Consider the following 11503-nt stretch of genomic DNA (forward strand, 5'->3'; position numbering starts at 1 on the left):
ATCTTTGGGATACAAGGTATCCCAAAGAATTATACCGATATTCGTTTACAAGGTATCCCCAAGGAAGGGGTATACCGATATTCGTTTACAAGGTATCTCAAGTTATCAAGGTTCTCTCTTAATAACTTGAGAGCGACTCTCCCGATAGGCTTCAAACTTCCGGCGTTGGTATATCTTACTCCAAGGAACATCCGGAACTGTGACAGGGCTGTGCTGGAGCCAGTTGACCAGTTCTGCGCCCAAGCAAATAGCGCAACAGTGTGTGTGTGTGTGTGATAACGTGGAACTAGGACGTAAGTAAGTAAGCAAGTAAGTAAGCAAGCAATAAAGTAAGTATGTAAGCAAGCAAGTAAGCAATAAAGCACTTAAGTTTTCACCCAGGAAAATACTAGCGATATTCCTTAAATAATAGATTATGTAGAACAGGATGATAATAAACTATGTACGATTGCAGTAACTAGTGACATGGTCCTCAGACAAATAGAGAAACTAAAACCTAACAAATCCCCAGGTCCTGATGAACTGTTTGCAAGGATGTTAAAGGAATGTAAAGAGGAGCTTAGCATACCTTTGACTAATCTTTTTAACATATCACTACAAACTGGCATAGTGCCTGATAAGTGGAAAATGCCAAATGTAATACCTATTTACAAGGCAGGTGACAGGTCCTTGGCTTCGAACTATAGACCAATAAGCCTTACCTCCATAGTGGGAAAATTTATGGAATCAATAATTGCTGAAGCAATTCGTAGCCATCTTGACAGGCACAGATTGATTAATGAATCTCAACACGGTTTTACAAAGGGGCATTCCTGTCTTACGAATTTACTAACTTTTTTCACTAAGGTATTTGAGGAGGTAGATCATGGTAATGAATATGATAGTGTGTATATGGACTTCAGTAAGGCTTTCGATAGAGTTCCACACCAGAGGCTATTGAGGAAACTTAAGGCACATGGAATAGGAGGAGAAATTTTTTTCCTGGGTAGAGGCATGGCTGACAAATAGACAGCAGAGAGTTTGCATAAATGGGGAGAAATCAGAATGGGGCACGTCACAAGCGGTGTTCCTCAGGGGTCAGTGTTGGGCCCGTTGTTGTTCACAATTTACATAAACGACATAGATGAGGGAATAAATAGCGACATAAGCAAATTTGCTGATGACACCAAAATAGGCCGTCCAATTCATTCTAATGAGGACATTAGAGCACTCCAGGATGATTTGAATAGACTGATGCAATGGTCGGAAAAATGGCAGATGCAGTTTAATATTGACAAATGCAAAGTTCTAAATGTTGGACAGTTAAATAACCATGCCACATATAAACTAAATAATGTAGATCTTTATACTACTGATTGCGAAAAGGATTTAGAAGTTCTGGTTAGCAGTAATCTAAAACCAAGACAACAGTGCATTAGTGTTCGCAATAAAGCTAACAGAATTCTTGGCTTCATATCTAGAAATATAAATAATAGAAGTCCTCAGGGTGTTCTTCAACTCTATATATCCTTGGTTAGGCCTCATTTAGACTATGCTGCTCAGTTCTGGTCACCGTATTACAGAATGGATATAAATGCTCTGGAAAACGTACAGAGGAGGATGACAAAGATGATCCCATGTATCAGAAATCTTCCCTTTGAGGATAGACTGAGGGCCCTGAATCTGCACTCTCTCGAAAGGCGTAGAATTAGGGATGATATGATCGAGGTGTATAAATGGAAAACAAGAATAAATAAAGGGGATGTAAATAGCGTGCTGAAAATTTCCAGCCAAGACAGGACTCGCAGCAATGGTTTCAAGTTGGAAAAATTCAGATTCAGAAAGGATATAGGAAAGCACTGGTTTGATAATAGAGTTGTGGATGAGTGGAACAAACTCCCGAGTACAGTTATTCAGGCTAAAACGTTGTGTAGTTTTAAAAATAGGTTAGATAAATACATGAGTGGGTGTGGGTGGTTGTGAGTTAGACCTGACTAGCTTGTGCTGCTGGGTTTGGTGCAGTGCTCCATCCTTGAGTGGAGATGACCAGACTGGGTGGGTCATTGGGCTAATCCGGGGGGGTTGGTCATTGGTCTAATCCGGGAGGGGGACATGGACCTGCTCCACATGGGTCAGTAGGCCTGTTGCAGTGTTCCTTCTTTCTTATGTTCTTATGTAAGCAAGCAAGTATGTAAAAAAAGCAAGCAAGAAAACAAGTAAGCAAGCATCAACCAAGTAATTAAGTAAGCAAGCAAGTAAGTAAGCAGGTAAGTAAGGTTATTTAAACACAGGCACACATAAGTATAATTATCATGCACATATGTATATTAACTTATATAACCCAAAAAGGTCAAGTGACTGACTCCCAACTCATCAATATTTTGTTATTAAAATACATTCTGTGTGAACGTTCCAGCGTGCCTCCAGCAGAGAATGATCGCCGAGCTGCTGCTGGTGAGTGAACGTGAGGGGAAGGGCTACGTTCCTCAGTGCCAGGAGAAGAACGGCCTCTACCAGCCCCGTCAGTGCTCCAGGAACGGTCTAATATGTTGGTGTGTGGACAGTCACGGCAACAAGCTGGCTCGTTCCCTCGCTGCTGCTCACGAGGTCGACTGTACCCACCTGTCAGGTGAGTACGAGGGCAGGGGAAGGTAGAGGGATAGCCAGGGAGGTAGAGAGATACCCAGCGGAGGCAGAGAGGTACCCAAAGGAGGTAGAGAGATACCCAGAGGAGGTAGAGAGATACCTAGGGAACGTAGCCAGGATACGTGGCAGTTCCTGGATCAACTACTCTTTTACTGTAGTTGGTTAATGGAGTTTCAAGTCTATCTACTACACGAGGGTCATTAAGACTGGTTGGTTGGTTACTGAAGTTTAAAATCTATCTACTACACGAGGGTCATCAAGGCAACATGTCACCTGATCACCACGTCAAGAATATTTTAATAACTAAAATACTGATTAATGTAAACTACCAGTGTATATATACTGAGAGATACACACCTCTCAGTGTATATACTGTACACAGATGCACACTTCTCGGTATATATACACTTGATAGGTACACTCATCACGGTGTATATACACTGAGAGATACACATCTCTCCTTCTTAATACACTGATTACAACTCTGCTGCCTCCTCTGCACTCGACTGAAGCAGCCTGCTGTGTAGGTGAAACATTTTGGTATAAAAATACCTATACACAAATAACCCGCACGAAGGAGAAAGAAGCTTACGACGACATGTCGGTCCGCCTTGAACCATTTACAAAGCCACACTGACAGGAAAGAGTGAGGTTAATTTAGGAAAGGCAACAGGACAAGTGTTTCCTGACGCGTGTCTTAGGTGATGACCCACAGTTAGAGCTTTTGGTCGTCTAACCGAGGCCTTCCACTGGCTTGAGGAGCCAGTATATATAGGCGAGGGGGACAGGGACGGGACCACGAGAGGAAGAAGAGGAAGTAGTGGTAGTAGTAGTAAAGGAGATAGCAGAAGCAGTAGTAGAAGAAATAGTGGTAACAGAAAGTAGGGAGAGTAGTGGCACAAGAAAGTGGAACAAAGGATGAAGGGAGGCAATAGTAGGGGAATGATTAAGACACATGTGTAACAGTTGGATATATTAACTGATGAGACGTTTCGCCTATTTAAGACATCGTTCTCATGCTTCAGCTTCATATCGTTCCAGACCATGGAGCTGAGCTCTTCTCCAGGCTGAGGGACTGACCACCTCAAATATTTTTTCACCAAGGTTGATAGATTGATTACATCATCTTTATTTCATTACTACTTTTCCCTTTGTATTTGACTGAAGAAGCCTACTGTGTAGGCGAAAAGTTTTACCAATAAAGATACCCAACTGTTGCACATGTGTCATAATCTTCAACTTGTCGGTATTTTATACCTTTGTCAACAATAGTAGAGGAATTTTGGACTGAAGTAGCCACTGGTTGGTAAAACTTTTCCACAACAAAGGTACCCAGATATGGCAAGAATATTTCAATCTTCAACATGACATACAACCCAACACAGCCACAACAAAGGTACCCAGATATGGCAAGAATATTTCAATCTTCAACGTGACATACAACCCAACACAGCCACAACAAAGGTACCCAGATGTGGCAAGAATATTTCAATCTTCAACATGACATACAACCCAACACAGCCACAACAAAGGTACCCAGATGTGGCAAGAATATTTCAATCTTCAACATGACATACAACCCAACACAGCCACAACAAAGGTACCCAGATATGGCAAGAATATTTCAATCTTCAACATGACATACAACCCAACACAGCCACAACAAAGGTACCCAGATATGGCAAGAATATATCAATCTTCAACATGACATTCAACCCAACACAGCCACAACAAAGGTACCCAGATATGGCAAGAATATTTCAATCTTCAACATGACATTCAACCCAACACAGCCACAACAAAGGTACCCAGATATGGCAAGAATATTTCAATCTTCAACATGACATACAACCCAACACAGCCACAACAAAGGTACCCAGATGTGGCAAGAATATTTCAATCTTCAACATGACATACAACCCAACACAGCCACAACAAAGGTACCCAGATATGGCAAGAATATTTCAATCTTCAACATGACATACAACCCAACACAGCCACAACAAAGGTACCCAGATATGGCAAGAATATATCAATCTTCAACATGACATTCAACCCAACACAGCCACAACAAAGGTACCCAGATATGGCAAGAATATTTCAATCTTCAACATGACATTCAACCCAACACAGCCACAACAAAGGTACCCAGATATGGCAAGAATATTTCAATCTTCAACATGACATACAACCCAACACAGCCACAACAAAGGTACCCAGATATGGCAAGAATATTTCAATCTTCAACATGACATTCAACCCAACACAGCCACAACAAAGGTACCCAGATATGGCAAGAATATTTCAATCTTCAACATGACATACAACCCAACACAGCCACAACAAAGGTACCCAGATATGGCAAGAATATTTCAATCTTCAACATGACATTCAACCCAACACAGCCACAACAAAGGTACCCAGATATGGCAAGAATATTTCAATCTTCAACATGACATACAACCCAACACAGCCACAACAAAGGTACCCAGATATGGCAAGAATATTTCAATCTTCAACATGACATACAACCCAACACAGCCACAACAAAGGTACCCAGATATGGCAAGAATATTTCAATCTTCAACATGACATACAACCCAACACAGCCACAACAAAGGTACCCAGATATGGCAAGAATATTTCAATCTTCAACATGACATACAACCCAACACAGCCACAACAAAGGTACCCAGATATGGCAAGAATATTTCAATCTTCAACATGACATACAACCCAACACAGCCACAACAAAGGTACCCAGATATGGCAAGAATATTTCAATCTTCAACATGACATACAACCCAACACAGCCACAACAAAGGTACCCAGATATGGCAAGAATATTTCAATCTTCAACATGACATACAACCCAACACAGCCACAACAAAGGTACCCAGATATGGCAAGAATATCTCAGTCTTCAACATGACATACAACCCAACACAGCCACAACAAAGGTACCCAGATATGGCAAGAATATTTCAATCTTCAACATGACATACAACCCAACACAGCCACAACAAAGGTACCCAGATATGGCAAGAATATCTCAGTCTTCAACATGACATACAACCCAACACAGCCACAACAAAGGTACCCAGATATGGCAAGAATATTTCAATCTTCAACATGACATACAACCCAACACAGCCACAACAAAGGTACCCAGATATGGCAAGAATATCTCAGTCTTCAACATGACATACAACCCAACACAGCCACAACAAAGGTACCCAGATATGGCAAGAATATTTCAATCTTCAACATGACATTCAACCCAACACAGCCACAACAAAGGTACCCAGATATGGCAAGAATATCTCAGTCTTCAACATGACATTCAACCCAACACAGCCACAACAAAGGTACCCAGATATGGCAAGAATATTTCAATCTTCAACATGACATTCAACCCAACACAGCCACAACAAAGGTACCCAGATATGGCAAGAATATCTCAGTCTTCAACATGACATACAACCCAACACAGCCACAACAAAGGTACCCAGATATGGGAAGAATATCTCAGTCTTCAACATGACATACAACCCAACACAGCCACAACAAAGGTACCCAGATATGGCAAGAATATCTCAGTCTTCAACATGACATACAACCCAACACAGCCACAACAAAGGTACCCAGATATGGCAAGAATATCTCAGTCTTCAACATGACATTCAACCCAACACAGCCACAACAAAGGTACCCAGATATGGCAAGAATATTTCAATCTTCAACATGACATTCAACCCAACACAGCCACAACAAAGGTACCCAGATATGGCAAGAATATCTCAGTCTTCAACATGACATACAACCCAACACAGCCACAACAAAGGTACCCAGATATGGCAAGAATATCTCAGTCTTCAACATGACATACAACCCAACACAGCCACAACAAAGGTACCCAGATATGGCAAGAATATCTCAGTCTTCAACATGACATACAACCCAACACAGCCACAACAAAGGTACCCAGATATGGCAAGAATATTTCAATCTTCAACATGACATACAACCCAACACAGCCACAACAAAGGTACCCAGATATGGCAAGAATATTTCAATCTTCAACATGACATTCAACCCAACACAGCCACAACAAAGGTACCCAGATATGGCAAGAATATTTCAATCTTCAACATGACATTCAACCCAACACAGCCACAACAAAGGTACCCAGATATGGCAAGAATATCTCAGTCTTCAACATGACATACAACCCAACACAGCCACAACAAAGGTACCCAGATATGGCAAGAATATCTCAGTCTTCAACATGACATACAACCCAACACAGCCACAACAAAGGTACCCAGATATGGCAAGAATATCTCAGTCTTCAACATGACATACAACCCAACACAGCCACAACAAAGGTACCCAGATATGGCAAGAATATCTCAGTCTTCAACATGACATACAACCCAACACAGCCACAACAAAGGTACCCAGATATGGCAAGAATATTTCAATCTTCAACATGACATACAACCCAACACAGCCACAACAAAGGTACCCAGATATGGCAAGAATATTTCAATCTTCAACATGACATACAACCCAACACAGCCACAACAAAGGTACCCAGATATGGCAAGAATATCTCAGTCTTCAACATGACATTCAACCCAACACAGCCACAACAAAGGTACCCAGATATGGCAAGAATATCTCAGTCTTCAACATGACATACAACCCAACACAGCCACAACAAAGGTACCCAGATATGGCAAGAATATCTCAGTCTTCAACATGACATACAACCCAACACAGCCACAACAAAGGTACCCAGATATGGCAAGAATATCTCAGTCTTCAACATGACATACAACCCAACACAGCCACAACCAAGGTACCCAGATATGGCAAGAATATTTCAATCTTCAACATGACATACAACCCAACACAGCCACAACAAAGGTACCCAGATATGGCAAGAATATCTCAGTCTTCAACATGACATACAACCCAACACAGCCACAACAAAGGTACCCAGATATGGCAAGAATATTTCAATCTTCAACATGACATACAACCCAACACAGCCACAACAAAGGTACCCAGATATGGCAAGAATATCTCAGTCTTCAACATGACATACAACCCAACACAGCCACAACAAAGGTACCCAGATATGGCAAGAATATTTCAATCTTCAACATGACATACAACCCAACACAGCCACAACAAAGGTACCCAGATATGGCAAGAATATCTCAGTCTTCAACATGACATACAACCCAACACAGCCACAACAAAGGTACCCAGATATGGCAAGAATATCTCAGTCTTCAACATGACATACAACCCAACACAGCCACAACAAAGGTACCCAGATATGGCAAGAATATCTCAGTCTTCAACATGACATACAACCCAACACAGCCACAACAAAGGTACCCAGATATGGCAAGAATATCTCAGTCTTCAACATGACATACAACCCAACACAGCCACAACAAAGGTACCCAGATATGGCAAGAATATCTCAGTCTTCAACATGACATACAACCCAACACAGCCACAACAAAGGTACCCAGATATGGCAAGAATATCTCAGTCTTCAACATGACATACAACCCAACACAGCCACAACAAAGGTACCCAGATATGGCAAGAATATTTCAATCTTCAACATGACATACAACCCAACACAGCCACAACAAAGGTACCCAGATATGGCAAGAATATCTCAGTCTTCAACATGACATACAACCCAACACAGCCACAACAAAGGTACCCAGATATGGCAAGAATATCTCAGTCTTCAACATGACATACAACCCAACACAGCCACAACAAAGGTACCCAGATATGGCAAGAATATCTCAGTCTTCAACATGACATACAACCCAACACAGCCACAACAAAGGTACCCAGATATGGCAAGAATATCTCAGTCTTCAACATGACATACAACCCAACACAGCCACAACAAAGGTACCCAGATATGGCAAGAATATTTCAATCTTCAACATGACATACAACCCAACACAGCCACAACAAAGGTACCCAGATATGGCAAGAATATCTCAGTCTTCAACATGACATACAACCCAACACAGCCACAACAAAGGTACCCAGATATGGCAAGAATATCTCAGTCTTCAACATGACATACAACCCAACACAGCCACAACAAAGGTACCCAGATATGGCAAGAATATCTCAGTCTTCAACATGACATACAACCCAACACAGCCACAACAAAGGTACCCAGATATGGCAAGAATATTTCAATCTTCAACATGACATACAACCCAACACAGCCACAACAAAGGTACCCAGATATGGCAAGAATATCTCAATCTTCAACATGACATACAACCCAACACAGCCACAACAAAGGTACCCAGATATGGCAAGAATATCTCAATCTTCAACATGACATACAACCCAACACAGCCACAACAAAGGTACCCAGATATGGCAAGAATATCTCAATCTTCAACATGACATACAACCCAACACAGCCACAACAAAGGTACCCAGATATGGCAAGAATATCTCAATCTTCAACATGACATACAACCCAACACAGCCACAACAAAGGTACCCAGATATGGCAAGAATATCTCAGTCTTCAACATGACATACAACCCAACACAGCCACAACAAAGGTACCCAGATATGGCAAGAATATCTCAGTCTTCAACATGACATACAACCCAACACAGCCACAACAAAGGTACATCCCAGTTACTTATCGATAATAAACTAAATAACGGCACTACTAGGACCAAGACGGGAATTTTGGAACCCCTTCTTTATTTACGAGCATCCTGCTTAATACCTGCTACACATGGCACTCCACCCTGCTGCCGCTTATAAGTAGATGCCTGGGCATATTGAATTTATGGCACTATCAACGTCGTTATGTATTCTCATCTCTGTTTTATAGCGTTATCTTGGACGAGACGGGCAATATTGTACAACAATAACTTAGTCAAGGTACAAGGGTGTCAGTGTTGGTTAATGGAGTTTAAAATCTATCTACTACACGAGGGTCATTAAGGCTGGTTGGTTGGTTAATGGGGTTTAAAGTCTATCTACTACACGAGGGTCATTAAGGCTGGTTGGTTGGTTAATGGGGTTTAAAGTCTATCTACTACACGAGGGTCATTAAGGCTGGTTGGTTGATTAATGGGGTTTAAAGTCTATCTACTACACGAGGGTCATTAAGGCTGGTTGGTTGGTTAATGGGGTTTAAAGTCTATCTACTACACGAGGGTCATTAAGGCTGGTTGGTTGGTTAATGGGGTTTAAAGTCTATCTACTACACGAGGGTCATTAAGGCTGGTTGGTTGGTTAATGGGGTTTAAAGTCTATTTACTACACGAGGGTCATTAAGGCTGGTTGGTTGGTTAATGGGGTTTAAAGTCTATCTACTACACGAGGGTCATTAAGGCTGGTTGGTTGGTTAATGGGGTTTAAAGTCTATCTACTACACGAGGGTCATTAAGGCTGCAGGTCACCTGTTCACCACCAGTCAAGAATACTTTAATATCTAAAATACTGATTAATGTAAACTACCAGTGTATATACACTGAGAGATATACACCTCTCAGTGTATATACACTGAGAGATATACAACTCTCAGTGTATATACACTGAGAGATATACACCTCTAAGTGTATATACACTGAGAGATATACACCTCTCAGTGTATATACACTGACAGATATACACCTCTCAGTGTATATACACTGAGAGATATACACCTCTAAGTGTATATACACTGACAGATATACACCTCTCAGTGTATATACTCTGATAGATATAAATTTCTCAGTGAATATACACCAAGAGATATGCAATATACCTCTCAACGTATATATTTTTTATTGGTATAACTGGCGAGGCTTGGCGGTATTTTCTGTCCACGCTGCAGTATATTCTATTACACAGTTAATAAACTGCCAAAGCGATACATAGAGATCGTTCCACCGCTACGTAGCGATAGCTCCTCCGCTACGTAGCGATCGTTCCACCGCTACGTAGCGATCGTTCCACCGCTACGTAGCGATCGTTCCACCGCTACATAGCGATCGTTCCACCGCTACGTAGCGATCGTTCCACCGCTACGTAGCCATAGTTCCTCCGCTACGTAGCGATCGTTCCACCGCTACGTAGCCATAGTTCCTCCGCTACGTAGCGATCGTTCCACCGCTACGTAGCCATAGTTCCTCCGCTACGTAGCGATCGTTCCACCGCTACGTAGCGATCGTTCCACCGCTACGTAGCGATCGTTCCTCCGCTACGTAGCGATCGTTCCACCGCTACGTAGCGATCGTTCCACCGCTACGTAGCCATAGTTCCTCCGCTACGTAGCGATCGTTCCACCGCTACGTAGCCATAGTTCCTCCGCTACGTAGCGATCGTTCCACCGCTACGTAGCGATCGTTCCACCGCTACGTAGCCATAGTTCCTCCGCTACGTAGCGATCGTTCCACCGCTACGTAGCGATCGTTCCACCGCTACGTAGCCATAGTTCCTCCGCTACGTAGCGATCGTTCCACCGCTACGTAGCCATAGTTCCTCCGCTACGTAGCGATCGTTCCACCGCTACGTAGCCATAGTTCCTCCGCTACGTAGCGATCGTTCCACCGCTACGTAGCCATAGTTCCTCCGCTACGTAGCGATCGTTCCACCGCTACGTAGCCATAGTTCCTCCGCTACGTAGCGATCGTTCCACCGCTACGTAGCCATAGTTCCTCCGCTACGTAGCGATCGTTCCACCGCTACGTAGCCATAGTTCCTCCGCTACGTAGCGATCGTTCCACCGCTACGTAGCGATCGTTCCACCGCTACGTAGCCATAGTTCCTCCGCTACGTAGCGATCGTTCCACCGCTACGTAGCGATCGT

At 42.6% G+C, this 11503-nt stretch overlaps 1 protein-coding gene across 3 annotated transcripts in view; it reads left to right on the forward strand.

The window, feature by feature from the left end:
• Nucleotides 1-11503, forward strand: part of LOC128702033 (uncharacterized) — a 663411-nt gene that overhangs the window by 535740 nt on the left and 116168 nt on the right. For all 3 annotated transcript variants that reach the window (XM_070101460.1, XM_070101461.1, XM_070101462.1), the window contains exon 8: nucleotides 2396-2608. In XM_070101460.1, the coding sequence (XP_069957561.1) occupies nucleotides 2396-2608 (213 nt within the window). The remainder of the gene's footprint in view (nucleotides 1-2395; nucleotides 2609-11503) is intronic.

Source organism: Cherax quadricarinatus, chromosome 77 (assembly GCF_038502225.1).
Source record: "Cherax quadricarinatus isolate ZL_2023a chromosome 77, ASM3850222v1, whole genome shotgun sequence".
Classification (NCBI taxonomy): domain Eukaryota; kingdom Metazoa; phylum Arthropoda; class Malacostraca; order Decapoda; family Parastacidae; genus Cherax; species Cherax quadricarinatus.